At 53.2% G+C, this 14,965-nt stretch overlaps 4 protein-coding genes across 13 annotated transcripts; 3 read left to right on the top strand and 1 right to left on the bottom strand.

Moving 5' to 3' along the window:
• Window positions 1-149: 149 nt before the first annotated feature.
• Window positions 150-1,822, top strand: LOC105699453 (ER membrane protein complex subunit 7). 2 transcript variants are annotated; one of them, XM_012424452.2, is made up of 5 exons: window positions 150-287; window positions 417-665; window positions 877-1,135; window positions 1,251-1,325; window positions 1,438-1,579. In XM_012424452.2, exons 2-5 carry the CDS (start codon window positions 451-453, stop codon window positions 1,564-1,566), a joined length of 678 nt encoding a protein of 225 aa, XP_012279875.1. In that variant the 5' UTR covers window positions 150-287; window positions 417-450; the 3' UTR covers window positions 1,567-1,579. The 2 variants fall into 2 exon arrangements, with proteins under 2 accessions (XP_012279875.1, XP_012279876.1); XM_012424453.2 differs by lacking the exon at window positions 150-287 and having other exon boundaries at window positions 368-665; window positions 1,438-1,822.
• Window positions 1,823-1,957: 135 nt separating this feature from the next.
• LOC111674144 lies at window positions 1,958-4,746 on the top strand. Its single transcript, XM_023433453.1, has one exon. It carries the CDS (start codon window positions 2,320-2,322, stop codon window positions 4,261-4,263), a length of 1,944 nt encoding a protein of 647 aa, XP_023289221.1. The 5' UTR covers window positions 1,958-2,319; the 3' UTR covers window positions 4,264-4,746.
• On the top strand, window positions 4,372-7,823 carry LOC105699452 (acetylcholine receptor subunit beta-like 2). Of its 9 annotated transcripts, none has more exons than XR_002762295.1 (12): window positions 4,372-4,590; window positions 4,795-4,958; window positions 5,047-5,091; window positions 5,169-5,278; window positions 5,382-5,562; window positions 5,683-5,839; window positions 5,916-6,043; window positions 6,116-6,291; window positions 6,383-6,535; window positions 6,678-6,794; window positions 6,890-7,034; window positions 7,156-7,179. XR_002762295.1 is itself a non-coding variant. In XM_012424449.2 (12 exons), exons 1-12 carry the CDS (start codon window positions 4,530-4,532, stop codon window positions 7,366-7,368), a joined length of 1,464 nt encoding a protein of 487 aa, XP_012279872.1. In that variant the 5' UTR covers window positions 4,372-4,529; the 3' UTR covers window positions 7,369-7,823. The 9 variants fall into 9 exon arrangements, 6 of the variants coding, with proteins under 6 accessions (XP_012279872.1, XP_012279871.1, XP_012279870.1 ...); XR_002762293.1 differs by having other exon boundaries at window positions 6,670-6,794; XM_012424449.2 differs by having other exon boundaries at window positions 5,382-5,400; window positions 6,670-6,794; window positions 6,922-7,034; window positions 7,156-7,823.
• Window positions 7,824-9,898: 2,075 nt separating this feature from the next.
• Window positions 9,899-13,711, bottom strand: LOC105699274 (homeotic protein caudal). Its single transcript, XM_023433452.1, has 4 exons — window positions 12,808-13,711; window positions 12,267-12,323; window positions 10,318-10,463; window positions 9,899-10,240 (listed from the first exon to the last, which is right to left on the bottom strand). The coding sequence occupies exons 1-4, from the start codon at window positions 13,478-13,480 to the stop codon at window positions 9,899-9,901; spliced, it is 1,218 nt and encodes a 405-aa protein (XP_023289220.1). The 5' UTR covers window positions 13,481-13,711.
• Window positions 13,712-14,965: the final 1,254 nt, after the last annotated feature.

The following is a 14,965-nucleotide window of genomic DNA, read 5'->3' as shown; positions in this document are numbered from 1 at the left end:
CCTGCCCGTGAGCAATCTCCCAACTCATCTCTGTATTTATTCAGTATCGGATTAGATAAATCTGGGTTTGTGAGACCAGAGATGAGTTGGGAGATTGCTTACGGGCAGGATCGTGCGATTGTGGGGATTATCAAATATATTTTACCACTTCATTTATAGTTATTGCTTTATTATCACAGAAAAAGGAGCGGATTTCGACGTGCGCTCTAGAATTGGTCATAAAGTCTTCTCTCCGATTTTCAATCGTTTTTAAAACATTTTACGACGTAGTCGTCTTTTGGTTCGAGGTAAGTACAGTAATGTCAGAGATGCTCATCTCTGGTGAAAGCTAACGTACGAAACCAGAGGGCAGCACAGGCTGCAATCGCACGATCCTGCCCGTGAGCAATCTCCCAACTCATCTCTGCTGATACCAGCTGAAACGAATTACGCGACAGGAAAGCTGTTGCCATGATTTTCTTGCCTCGTGGGAAAGCGGCAGCAATACTTTTCACTCTAGTTTTCGTATTTCTGTGTGATGTCTGTGCAAAAGTTGAAGACGATCCCTCGACCGATCGTTACATTATCGAGGGAAAGGTTTTCCCCTGGGAAAACGGAGCCTCTCCCGGTTGGCAGGTTATGACACACGTCATGGCTAATGGTGGAGAACGTTACGGATTTCTCAAGTAAATGATTAGAATTCTCAATTTTTACATTAATCCATTGCTTACTATTCACCTGCAAAATTTTCAAATTAGTTTAAGAATTAATACAAATGATCGTGAACTGTGTACATAATATTTCATGTGTGTACCCGAGGCTTATTAGAAGAATGTTATTCATTCTGGTGCTTTGTCAAAATGTAATGAATTAACAAAATTGCGTTCTTGTATACAGAGAAGATGGCACGTTTGTTATTTCAAATGTTCCATCGGGCTCGTATATCATCGAAATAGTTAATCCAAATTATGCGTACGAGCCAGTAAGAGTGGAAATTAATTCTAAGGGTAAATTCCGAGCTCGGAAACTGAACTTGGTTCAAACATCGCAAGTGGTTCAGGTACCTTACCCTTTGAAGATGAGGCCTTTTGCTCCGTTTAGATATTTCCAAGCCCGAGAGCAATGGAGAGTGACGGACTTCTTATTCAATCCTATGGTAAGGGCATATCTCCTTTTAGTTTATTAGTTTCTGACATTGAACTTTTTAATGTAAGTAAGCACTATACCAATGTAATGCTATCTATCAGCATTCGTACATGTTGTTCCTTCAGGTTCTCATGATGATACTGCCATTGCTACTGATAATGATCTTACCAAAGGTGATGAACGATCCTGAAACTAGAAAGGTATGTAAACCATAGTCTTAGATCACGTTATTTAATTTTCAGAGGACTTTGCTGTTTTTTCAAATAAAGTTGGAGTTAAAAAATAATATCTCACTTAGCAATATTTTACCAGGAAATGGAAGAGCTCAACAATTTAACCCTATACAATATGCCAGAGATGTCCGAAATGATAACTTCGTTCCTTTCTGGCAGCGAGAAACAAAAGTCAAAAGCTATTAAAGTTACAAAGAAGCGCCAGTAACGTCGGATGATTTAAAAATGACCAAAACTGCACTCTTGGGGTTAATGTTAATCGCAAAGATTGCATTTGTCAAAGGTAAAATCTTGCTAGTATTAAAGTATCAATGGAAAACGATGGAATTACCTTCCTTGTGTCTACCTTGTATATAATTAATTAATACTTTGAATGATTTGTCACACTCGGTGAGTCGATAAAGGGACGTTAGTGTTAATATATAAAAAAATCCTGACATTAAAAGAAGTCTACTCCTTTCTTATCCGAGTGTTCTTGAATTCTCCGTTGCCTGACAAAGTTGGCATGCCAAAGGGTATATTTTCAGTGAAGCGTGCGACGTGCTGACCCGTCCATGTGGAAACGAAAGTTAACGATGCAAAAAGTGGTCTTGAGGACGATAAACCAGATTGTTCCGAGTTGGAGTAAAAGTAAAGAAAAAAATTGCAGGGATTCCTAGAAGAACATACTGTACATTGCATAACTTGAAACACGAGCTCTGATAGTTGCGGCCCACTTTGGACTCGTTACAAATGCACTCGTAACGATATGGGGTAAACGGTAATGGGATGGAGACAATTTCGTTCCATGGATCGACCAGCATCGATCAGCCGGAATACTCGAGTACTTATGCCTCCTCAACGAGGAATCGTCGAGCCTTTCCAAGGCATCTTCCAAGGAATCGGGAAGAAGTTTTCGAGGGAATTCGTCGAAGCTCAGCCCAAGGCCGTACCGTAGAAACCGCCATAAAGGCTTTGAAATATGGAAAGAAGGATCATAACGTCGATGGGTTTATTATTTATACTCTTTGAAGCGTACGATGCGATGACCGGGCCCGAGACAGAAGTCGCGGATCACTCGAACCGGTGGAAAGCTTTCATGGCCGAGTTAAAGGAAGAAATTGGACCGTATCAAGTGTTGCTGATCGTCGGGAAGAAAGGATCGGATCCCGTGATAAGGTCGCAACTGGATGAAAGCATAGGCCAGGTGGTCGGCTCCGTTCCTTGCCTCTCCGTGGGGTTTGGCGGAATCGAAGGAGTGGACGGCTCGTACTCTGAGCTCCCGAGCTTCGCGAACCTCAGAAGGACGACCTTCTTCTTGATGGTCCACCATTGGGAGGAGGCGGCCAGCGACTCGGAACTGGAGGGAACGGTCCAGCTGCTCTATCGGCTGGCCGTCAGAAATTCCCGACCGAGGTGCCTGCTAGCGTTCTTCTCCCACTCGAGGGCTGCGAACTACGAAGTCGCGCTGCGGTACGCCTGGCAGAAGAAATTCTTGGACGTGGTCATCCTGGAGATCGTCCGCCCCCGAGGCGGGCCCGAGGACGGCAGCCGCAGCCCCTGGTGGATCCACGGGTTCGACCCCTTCTCCGAGACCTACGAGGCGACAGGGCCGCGAGAGGCCTTCCCCTCGGCGAGAGGGCCGCTGTTCCCGGACAAGCTGCGGGACCTGCGGGGCCGGCCGGTCAGCGTGGACCTGATCCACCGGCTCCCCTACTGCGCCATCGAGAGGAACGCGACCGGGCACATCCTGAAGATGGACGGCCTCGACGGACGCAGGCTGACCACGCTGAGGGACCGGCTGAACCTGACGCTGGACCTGTTGCCTCGGAAGACCGACGAGTACGGGCACATCAGGAGCAACGGAACCGTCGTGGGGAGTTTCGCCGAACTGGAGCGAGGAAGCTTCGACGTCCTGGGCACCAGCCTGTACATGCTGTATACCCCTCTGAGGACGAGCGTCACCTTCAGCGAGCCCACGCAAATGCTCAAGCTGTGCGCGCTGGTGCCCATCCTCTCGAGGACCAACGTCGCCTTCGGGCGCAACCTCCTCTCGATCGTCGCGCTCGGCTGCGCCTTCGTCGCCCTCTTCCGGGCGGTCTCCGTCGCGATGAGATTCGAACGGGCCCCGTGGGAGCCGTTCAACGTGTTCTCGACGCTGATCGGCGCCGCCGCGGGCTCCCCGGACAGGCTACCCGCCAGGCTCGGGGAGCGCGTCGTCTACGCGGCCATGGTCGCGGTGTACTTCCAGTTCTCGTCGATGCTCCTGGCGGAGCTGACGCGAGCCGTCCTGCTGCCCAACGAGGAGGTCAAGCTGGAGACTCTGGAGGACCTGGACGAGTCCGGCCTGGGGCTCATGGTGAACGCGAACCTGCTCGACGTCACCTTCGACGGGACGGACGGAGCTCTGCGTAGGCTAGGGAGGAGGGCCGTCGGGATCAGATATATCGAGCGCTGCTTCCTCGCGGCCTTTCGGTACAAGAACACCTCCTGCGTGACCGAGTCCTCGGTCGCCGAGATGACGGCCGCGGAGACGCGGGTCGGCGGGGAGCCGGTCTTTCGGGTCCTGAAGGAGTGCTTCTGGTCGGCTCCCCGGACCGTCCTGTTCCCTCGGACCTCGCCGTACGCGGAGAAATTCAGCGACGTCTTTAGGCGGATCGTCGAGGCCGGGTTGGAGCGGAAGTGGTACGTCGACATCTCCCGGCGGTTCGGGAGCCTCGGGTCGGGCATCCCGGCGAAGGGCGAGTCCGGGAGCTCGCTCACCCACTGCGGTCAGCTCCTCGGCCTCGTCCTGGGGGATCTGGTCGCCTTTCTGGTATTCCTCGCCGAAATCCTGGCTCACCCGATCCGGGGAGGACTCTCCTCGTCTTTCCCCGCTCGCCCGTCCTGGTGTCAGTTTCCCCTGGCCGGACCCAGTGACCGCTAGTCCGCTGGTCCGCTTCTAACGCGTGCCGCGTGTGCACCCGGATGTAGTCAATGTCCCCGCCAATAGTCAATGGCTTTCCGCCAATTGGCGCCAGGGTAGAAGACGGGGTCGGGGGATGCCTGGACCGGGTGGGAGCGTGCGCCGTGTGCGTCATCGATCCGCCTGCTGGTAGCAGGGTGCAAACCAGTGCACACCGTCCGATCTAGACAAGTACTCGTTGTTCCATCTAAAATTGCTCTCGGAGTCTCCCAGAGTCGCCGAGTACGATGCTCGAGTTAAACGCGCCCGTTGCGTACGTTCTCTTCGTTCTTCTTGGCGTAAACTGCGGTAAGTTGGCCGTTGCGATCGACCCTTGCACCTGCACGCGTTCTTTATCATGTATAAATGGATTCATTGGATCCAAGCGACCGTATTCGCTGCATTTCTTCTTCGACGGCTTGTTTTCCGAATAAATCGTATGAAGGAATAATCGGCGACACGATACTCCTTTGAATTTAATCGGGTAATGTCTACACTCGAGGTAGTATTTAGTTTCAGGAACTGCGGTCATGAAAAATTACGAGGCAAATCCTGACTCGAAAAGATTGTACGACGATTTGTTATCAAATTACAATCGACTGATCCGGCCAGTCATTAACAACACCGAAACGCTCACGGTCCGGTTAGGGCTAAAATTATCACAGTTAATCGAGATGGTTAAGTATACGAAACCAGTTTATTTACCCTGTGCAACCTCTAACAACGTCCATAGGAGAATTAATTGGTTTTATCGGTGGTTCACAGAACTTGAAGAATCAAGTGATGACGACCAATGTTTGGGTGGAGCAGGTGAACTCTCCTCGTATGATTTACCCTAGGTTACATCAAACGTGTAAACGAATAAAATATTAATCCATTTCTTACAGAAATGGTTCGATTACAAATTAAGATGGGATCCCGAAGAATACGGTGGAATTGAAATGCTCTACGTACCATCCGAAAACCTGTGGTTACCGGATATCGTGCTGTACAACAAGTGAGTTATCTTTGAAAAGGGAAGAAATTTATTTCTCAAATTCTTTTGAACCCATATCCTAAAATTCCTAACGATCTAACGATATGCGGATTTTCATTAACAGTGCCGATGGTAATTACGAGGTAACCCTGATGACAAAAGCCACGCTTAAATACACGGGAGAAGTTTCTTGGAAACCTCCAGCTATTTACAAATCTTCCTGTGAAATTAATGTCGAGTATTTTCCTTTCGATGAACAATCGTGCATCATGAAATTCGGCTCGTGGACGTATAACGGTGCCCAGGTAATGACAGTGTCGATTAATCTTCCAAGTGTCTCGGGGATCATCGTCTGTAAAGTTTTATTTTTTAACTCGATTTTCTACAAAGTCCACGTTGGAAAAAAAGTTGTTAAAAACTTTCAGGTGGACTTGAAGCATATGGACCAAGTGTCTGGGAGCAATTTAGTGCCGATTGGAATCGATTTAAGCGAATTCTATCTCTCGGTAGAATGGGACATTCTTGAGGTCCCTGCAGCGAGGAACGAGGAATATTATCCAGGGTGTGACGAACCATATTCGGGTGAATTAAATAACTTTGCTAGTAATTCCATTAATTAAATGCCATTGAATATAAACAAGTGCCGCTTACTTCCTAGACATCACTTTCAACATAACAATGAGAAGGAAGACATTGTTCTATACCATCAATTTGATAATTCCGTGTGTTGGCATAACTTTCCTGACAGTTCTGGTATTTTACTTGCCCAGCGATTCGGGTGAAAAAGTAAGCCTAAATATTTGATACGTGGGTTATCTTTCTCTCGTGATGCGTGTCCAAAATTCGCGTTAACTGCAGGTTTCACTGTGCTCGTCGATTCTACTGTCTTTGACCGTGTTCTTCTTGCTCTTGGCGGAAATCATCCCTCCGACTTCTTTGGCTATACCACTGCTTGGAAAGTACCTGTTGTTCACAATGATTTTGGTGACCTTGTCGATATGGATTACCGTTGTGGTTCTTAACTTCCATTTTCGGTAAGTGTTTTGCATTCCCTTAATTCGGGGCAATATTAAAATTCTACACGCGCCAAAGAAGGGAATCATCGAATTGATTATTTTTCAATAGCTCTCCGTCGACCCATAACATGCCTGGATGGGTTCGACAAGTGTTTCTCAACTGGATGCCACGAGTTCTCATGATGCGACGTACCGCTTATGCCGCTCCGGAGAATGAAACTACCTATCCAGACAGCGGATACAGCAATGAAGTCGAGTTGAGGTGAAATTCTACTATATGAACTAATTTGCTTAAATGATAAGAACACTTAGCGTCTTTTTATGCACGTAGTTTCAGTATCCGGGTATTCGTATACGGTTGATCTTAAGGATTCAACTTGGAAATTATCGATTTAGCCTTCCAGGAAGTGTAAGCGATTACCCAATTGAATTGAAGGGAAGCCCAGATGGTTTCGAAAGTATTACAGCGGCGTACAAAAGCATTCGGGAGGATGAAAATCAGCATATACGACACGTCTCAGGTATAACGACTGTTATTTATCGATTGCGGCTGCTCCAGTATGAGCAGCGTCCAAATGAATTTATTGAGCAGTATGCGAAAATGAATTCTTTTTAGTTTAAAAAGTACCCAGCCAGTTAATATTGCAGTTACAGACAGCGAAAATACGATACCTAGACATTTGCCACCCGATGTCTTGTCTGCACTCAAGGGAGTGCGTTTTATTGCTCAGCACATAAAGGATGCCGATAAGGACAACGAGGTGAATACTGAAATCTGTCAATCCTGTTTTCCAGCAAGTCTAAACGTCTAAACGTCGATACGTCTAAAGTAATAAAACCACCTTGTTTCGTAAACAATAAGACGGCATCTTTTTTGTTTAGGTTATAGAAGACTGGAAGTTTGTGGCAATGGTCCTGGACAGGTTCTTTCTTTGGGTATTCACCCTGGCTTGCATCGGTGGCACTTTGGGAATCATTTTTCAAGCTCCGAGTCTCTATGATACGCGAGAACCCGTGGACCAGAAACTGTCCGATATTCCTTTGCGTCCTGGGAACTACATGCTGCCACCCGAGCTCTTCTTTCACGAGCCGTAAACTTAAGATTCATCGTAGAAACTAAATGTTTGCTAAATGTACGAAATATATGAGAATGATGATTTATAGGTACGATACGTGATTTCCTAAAGGAGAAAAAATAGGTTTACCCCATCGGCGACCTGCGAATCGTTCATGTCAGGGTTCGTCGTACTGGAAATTATCGTTGTACGTTTTACGGTAAATTATCACATTTGTCGCGTTATTTCTTCTCGTGTCTGCACCTGACGCGATTTCGTATACATAGCATATGTTTCCACGGTCGATGGAAACTGACGTAGACTCGGGGGTCGATTTTGTATTTTAGGTAAGAGTGCTCACTTGTTGAGCTTTCATCTCATCCGATTTTGTGTCTTCCTAGTGAAATTGTAAAAGTATGGTAGAAAACGTTTTGAAACTTCGCTGTAATGAAAGTGCGAAGAGTGAGCATTCCTGTCGGAGATGCAAAACCGTCCCTCAATTTCCCCGTCGGTAAGGACGGGAGTCAGAGTTCTCTAGTCGGTAGGTATCGTATAAATTTGTCGTTTGTCTCTACCAAGCACGGAGCAGTTGAGTGTGCGGCCACTAGGTGGCCAGAGCTCGTTGGAAGTTGTAAAACATGAATTGCGGGCGCGCTCCGCCTCTCTAAACATCAAGCTTTGACTGCACCTAGGGGTTACCGTTATTGGCCTTAGTGGAATCTACCTTCGGGACTCTGGAGCAATAACACCACTACCCAGGGATTGGTTTGGTATCATTGATAAAAGTGCTCACTTCTTGCGCTTTCATCTGATCTCGGTTCATTTAACCAATTTTGTATCTTCAGAGTGAAAATACGAGATCTCTGCACCGACGCTTAAAAACGGTTTGAATTTAAATCTCATACCATACATGCAATCAAAGAATTGGAAAAATCTGCAAGTTCTATCGCGACGTAATACAAAAATGAAGTTGATCTTACTGCGCGACAAAAATCATCACTGTTAATATACCGTTAAATGTTAGTATTACGAAATAGATTTTCTGGAATTCAACACGGATTAGCAGAAATATCTTGAGGTGATGTCCTTGTTATTCGCGTGACTGGCGGTTCTCGCGAATCATTATCAAATTATTCGAACGCAGCTGTGCAGGTCGTATTAACCTCAAGGGAATCCGAACTTGTTAAAAATGTACGCTTTCGTTGCTCGACTCTTTCTTTCCCACTTCATACAACGTTCTTATCCCTTACATATCGTCATTCGGTACGGAGTTCCTTGTCGAGTAATCTCACGTGAAGTATCCGACATTTCGTCCCAGTGGGAGTTTAAAAATCGGGGGAATTGCTAATTTGTAACATTTTCACCAGATTCAAATGACAAAATCGGCTCCCTGCCTTCTGAATCTTGCACGAGTCCACGTTCGCGAAAGATAAATCAAGTTTGAACAAGTTTTTCGGAGTACATAGATTACGCGGAGGAATACGTACGTATAACCAACGAGAATAGAGTGAACGTTTGGAAGAAAAAAAAGTTGCTATAAACGTGTATATTTTTCGTGAATCTACCAACATTGCGTACCGTATCGGCGAAGGAAGGAACGACTAAGTGTAACCGATTAAAATGGTCGGTCGGGCGGTGGATCGGGCGGCGGATCGGGCGGAAACGGCCACGAGATTCGCGACGCATAAAGATTCTTTGCGGTTTGCGGTAATATAATATCCCGGGGCTGGGGGATGCGAGACGCCGACGTCGGCGGCGGTGGGAGAAAACGGCAACGAGTCTCTCGGGAGCCCTCGAGTTAACTACCAGATCGATGTTTGACCTCTTCACCCGGCCGTTTCCACCCTCGGTCGGTGCGCGCTCGCAATCGAGTCGCGCGTCACCCGATTTTTCCGGATGATCTCGCTTCTCTTCGGATCCCCCGACGCGATCGCGACTCGGTCAAATCCCAAGTCTGACTCTAGCGTCTGGCGGGTGGGCATTAGCGTGGTCGTATCTAAGTAGCTAAGTAATTAACCGCGATAATAACTTACGGCTCGCTAGAACTATATTTACAAATTGTCGGACGTACGTTAGGTGGAGCGAGGAGTTTCCTTCGAATCTACCCTCTTTCGATGCCGCTGGACTCGTGCCCGTACCCCACCGGATCCGGCGGAATCACCGGAGCGTCCGTCCGCACCGTGAAAAAAGATGCGTTCATTTGGAGCTCGCCAGCGTACCGACATGGCGATGCCCTTTTCCTCTCATATACATATATACAATTTCGTGGCCGAGATAAAGGTCGTTTCCCCCCCGGGCGCGTCTTCGCGCCTCCTACTCCCTCGGGGGAAACGTTTCCAGCGACGCGTTCACACCGTTGCGTAACCGAAACGCGCCGCAAAGCCCAACGCGAGGCGCTGCAACCTGGAACGTGGAAACGATCGAAGAAAAAGTGAACGGCGGCCCCGGGGGGTGCTGCGCGAACGTAAGGCCGTCGGCGGTGCGGGCTTCGAGTGCGACCGAGAGCGGCGTTACCGCGTCCTCCCTGGCGAGGCGGCGCCGTTCCTCGGCCTCTGCGAGGGGCCTCCCGATCACAAGCCCAGCACCGTGTGCGGATGCGGATGGCCGAGGGCCAGAGAGGGCGGCGGCGGAGCGAGACCGGCGTTGTGCACAAGGCCGCCCAGGATGCCGCTCCCCACGCCACCCACGCCACCCACGCCACCCACGCCACCCACGCCACCCATGCCGCTCCCCATGGCGGCCACGCCGCCCATGCCGCCCATGCCACCCATGCCGCCCATACCGCCCATACCGCCCATTCCTGCCAGGGCCGCCAGTCCTTCGGGCGGCTTGGCGTCCTTCTGCTCCAGCTCCTCGCGCTTCTTCACCTGCTTGCGCTCCTTCGCCCTCCGGTTTTGGAACCAGATCTTTACCTGCGAACAAACGACCTCAAAGTTTCGGACGCGCAAACGAGGCGCAAACGAGGCGCAAACGAGGCGAAATGTCTCACCTGTCGTTCCGAGAGCGCGAGGTTCGCCGCGAGCTCCGCTTTGCGGCGAATCGTGATGTAGCGACTGTAGTGGAACTCCTTCTCGAGCTCCAGCCGCTGATGGTCCGTGTAGACCACTCTGTACTTGTCCTTGGTCCGAGTCTTCCCTGAAACATAGTCAAAGGCGAGCCGGTTAGATGCGCACTCGGGCCCCTTCTTCGCGTCGCTCGTTCCCGGAAAGTCGGGATCGACGATCTCGGAGCAGCTCCGCCGGGCGATCGCGTGGACGGGGGCGAGGACGGGAAGGTGCGAGATTAGATAGCGGGCCGAGAGCGGCGAGATCAAAGCCGGGCGCATTAATCCGCCATATTCCCTCGATAAGTTTTCGCCGAGCGGTGTCGGCCGCCGCTGCGACCGTGCTCCAACGATAAAAGACTTCTCCGTCGGGGCGACGCGGAGCCGGAGGAGCCGGAGGAGCCGGAGTTTGTCAGAGGTTCGGAAGTAAAAACCGCGAGGAAAGGGGCGCGCCCGGGAGGAGGGAACGAGGCTCCCGGGACTCGTTACCACCCCATTACAGCGTTTGCTCTTCCATTTCGCGACGAGGGCGACGAGGGCGACGTAGCCCCGTCCCCCGCAATTACTTCCATTGTATCGGCGGACGTTTATATATGTGCGGCCGCGGCGCGGAGAGGCTCAGATACGGCCGCGAGCGGCCGACTCGGCCCAGGAATCTCGCACGTCCGCGCCGCTTTTACGACGGGGCGGCTGGCGGCTGGCGACTTTTATTGGACGGCTTACGCCCCGAAATCCTTACGACTCTTAAAATGCCCTCCGAAGGAAACAATGCCTCGGACCTAACCCAAAAACGGGGCCTGCGTCGCGGCAGCCGATCCGCGATTCCCGACGACGGTGCCGGTCCCGGTCCCGGTCGCGGTCGCGGTCGCGGGCGGCCCCCGACTCCTCCAATGGGGCAGAGCTCCTCCCATCCTCCGCGCCTCCCCGGGTCCTTGCGCAACCGAGAGACGCGAGAGGAAGGGTAGGGATATCGAAGGAAGAATGTAAAACGTGAAAAAGGTCGGTCGTAAATCGGTTTAGCACTTACGCAAGGCGGACGCGGCGGACGCGGCGGACTTAATGGACGCGCAAAGAGGGCCTCGATGCCCCCAGGCTCGCGCTTATAAAATCACGGTTGTTAATCGTCCGGCCGGTCCAGCCTCTGCACCGTGGGACCCGACGACGTCCGGATCCTCTACCCTTCCCCTCCTCGAATCGGACCCGCGAACTCGACGGCGGCCATTTCGGAGTCGGCGGCCCTTGTAAAATCGCGCTCGTTAACTGGCCCTCCGACCGCGAGATCCGACATGGCGGCGGCCGTGTACCGCGGGATCGCGTGCGGGCTTCGGCACGCAATCCGCGGCCCCTCCGACGCCGAGAGCAATTGCCGCACCGAGCACGAAACCGTAATACGTATTCCTCGCCGCCGCCGCCGCCGCCGCCGCCACCGCCACCGCCACCGCCGCCACCGCCGCCATTGTGAGGTCGGATACGTGCCAGCGCGGCCTGCAATATAGCCATAAAATGCAGATAATTGCCGATGGAAGGTATATCGGCGAAGTTGCCGCGCTCGAGAACCGGAAAAAGAGAAAAAGCAACGCCGAGCCAAGGAATCGAATGCGCATGCCAAGCGGGACCGCGCCATCTTGGATCTCGCGGCGGCGGAAAAGACGGAGCGGCTCCGAGATTTCGCAGGGAAACCGCGCGTCCTGACTGTCGTAGCGAATCTCCCGAGCCACGTGCGAAATCGGGCGATTTCCACTTTCGCACGGGGAGCCGCTTTACGATGGCTTTACGATGGGTCGCGAGACGGAAGGTACGGACTACTTTGGGAACTCGTGCACATGCCACCAAATGCAAACCGACGGAAAAGCAAAGAAGAAGGCCCGCGGTATCGCATCGGTCTTGCGTCCTACCGAGGGCGTCCAGGGTGCAGAGCTCGTGCAGCGCCGACGTCGCGGCTGCTTTGCAGGCTGCAACAACACAAAGAATCGTTTCTGAATAGGCACTGCGCCCCGTCGGGGCCGAGTTGGTTCGAGTCGAGGGCGGTCGTTGATTCGGGATCGGGCTAATCGCGAGTCCCGCTGGCCGGTGGGAGATCGAGCCGATACTCGGAGGCGAGACCGGAGTTATCTAACAAATATTTGAGAGCAATTAGCTGTTTGCCCGGCCGGTACACCTTGTTTGCATCGCTCGCCGCCTATCTAGACCGGCAAGATCTGTGTTTATTAACCGCGATACGTCAACGGGCCTCGCCGCGAGTCCCCGAGACTTTTCGCCCCGCCGACGGACCCCGTTGATTCTTATCTGGCCCGATAAGAGATTCCTGCACCGATTTTTCGTCAGCTCGGTAACGCGTCGCGGATCGAGAAGGACCGGGCCAAAGTCGCGGTCGTGTTTACAGACCCTCTCCTCGCCGGCTTCGCGACCGATCTCTCTCTCTCTCTCTCCACTGACCTGGGTTCGGCTGGCTCTGGTAGGAGGGCTTCTTCATCCACTCGTAGGGGCTGCGGATCTGCGAGGACCTGACCGGCGTGCCGGGAGCGTCGTTGTTGTTGTTGTTGTTGTTGTTGGCGGGCGGCGTCGCCGGCGTCCCGGGGCTGCTCACCTCGCTGCCGCTGACGGTGATGGGCGGGCTGGGCTCGCCGACGACGGCGGAGTGGTTGGCCTCGTCGCCGCTCCACTCGGTCGCCCCGGCGGCGAGGGGCTGCTGCTGGGCCAAGTGGTGGAGGTGATGCGGCTGGTGGTGCGTCGGGTAGGCCTGGTGGTGCTGGTACTGGAGATGGTGGGCGTAGTGGGCAGAGTGCGAGGGCCAGGCGATCACGTCGGCGTGGTCCAGGTACTGCTGGGGACTGCCGGCGCTCTGGTGGCCGTGGTGGTGGTGGTGGTGCACGTGCTGATACCCGTACCAGTACTGCTGGCTGCCCTCGGGGGCGGCCGCCGGCGTCGGCGTCGGCGGCTGCGGCTGCGGCTGCGGCTGCGGCTGCGGCTGGTGCGGCTGAGGCTGCGGCTGGTGCTGCTGGTGCTGCTGGTGCTGGGGCTGCTGCTGCTGCTGTTGCTGTTGCTGTTGCCGGTACATGGCCAACGGGTTGTAGAAGGACACCATGCTGATGCCGCCGATGTCGGTCATTTGCGTGCCGTCGCGACCCTCGAGATTCAATCGGAGCGAGGCGCGGACTGCATGACGAGCGCAACGCGGTCGGACACCTCGGGCAGCCGGCCCTTCGCGACGTTCCTCGCGACACTCCTCGCGACACTCCTCGCGACACTTCTCGCACGAACGACGCCACGGAATCACCCGAATTTGCTCGGAGTCGCGACGACCGTCTCACTCGGTACTCGGCAACGGCGCGTTGCTGCTCCGCCGGCGGCGCTGGCTCGTCTTCCTCGAGCGCCGCCGTCGCCGCCGTCGCCGCCGGCCGTCCAGGCGCCTCCCCTCCCTTCTCGCCGCTCCTCCTCTCGGCCAATGGCGAGGCGGCGCCTCGTGATGGCGGCCCCTGTCGCCGCCCACGGCCGACCCGACCCCTCGGCACCCGTCCTCGTCGGAGGACCGATCCTACCTTCATCCGGCGCTGCTCCACTTTTTTCTCTCCCTCTTCTATTTACCGCTTTCGTTCTTTGGCACCTCCTTCGGCCTTTTCGGCCTTTTCGGCCTTTCCGGCCTTTCCGGCCTTTCCGGCCCTTTCGGCCCTTTCGGCCTTTTCGGCCTTTTCGACTTTTCCAGCCTTTTCGGCCGACGGGCGCGCGTGTCGTTTGCCCGAACTCCTCTGCCGAAGGGCTTTCGATCGATCGATCGATCGACTCGCGATTCGACTCGCGATTCGACTCGCTTCGTCGGTCGCGGGGCGAAGAGCGGCCAAAGGGGGCGAAGGGGCGAAGGGACGAAGGGGCCAAGTCGACATAATGGACTTAATCCGTCGGTTTTCTGACCTCCTTTCGCCAATTGTGGAGGCATTGAGAAGCGGCATTGAGGAGCGGTATCGAGGAGCGGCATTGAAGAGGCAAGGGTCTTCGGGGGCGATTATCGTGTTTACGGTCGCCGGGCTAAAGACTCGTCGGACGACCTTAAATGCCTTAACCTGACGTCGAGCCGAGTAAACGAACCCGGGGGGGGCCAGGAAGCGACAAAACCGGGCCTGCAGATTTAACGCGATTATTGTCTCCCTATCCTGTTAGGGATTAGCGGGTCGGCACGCTCGGACGACCCAAAGGGTCCCGGGTCCGTCCCGGGTCCGTCCGGGCCCATCCGGGCCCGGACGGTGAGCGTCCTCCGCCGACTCATTGCCCTCCCCCAGGTACGCCAGGTACGCCATGTACGCCAGGTACGCCAGGTACGCCGCTCTCCCCCGGGAAAACCCAGACTTTCCGCACCTTCCCCTCCCGGCAACGGGAAATTGACCGGCTAGCTCTAGATACACCCTAACGGGATTTTTATTTCGGACGAGTTTTCATTGAGTTTGGACCGGATTCTATTCCTACTTTCGTTCTTGCCGGTGTCTACGAAACTTAGCCCAGAATTCTCTCGGCACCGTTTTAATCCGAATCGAGTGGATCCAGGACCCAAAACGGATATTTACGGTCCCTCCCTTCTCGGCGAGGTGGCGGTGGTAAATGG

This window comes from Orussus abietinus, unplaced genomic scaffold, assembly GCF_000612105.2.
Source record: "Orussus abietinus isolate OABI.00-Male unplaced genomic scaffold, Oabi_2.0 scaffold759, whole genome shotgun sequence".
Lineage (NCBI taxonomy): Eukaryota > Metazoa > Arthropoda > Insecta > Hymenoptera > Orussidae > Orussus > Orussus abietinus.
Note: the sequence above shows the minus strand (reverse complement) of the source record. Positions and strands in the feature narration are given on the sequence as shown.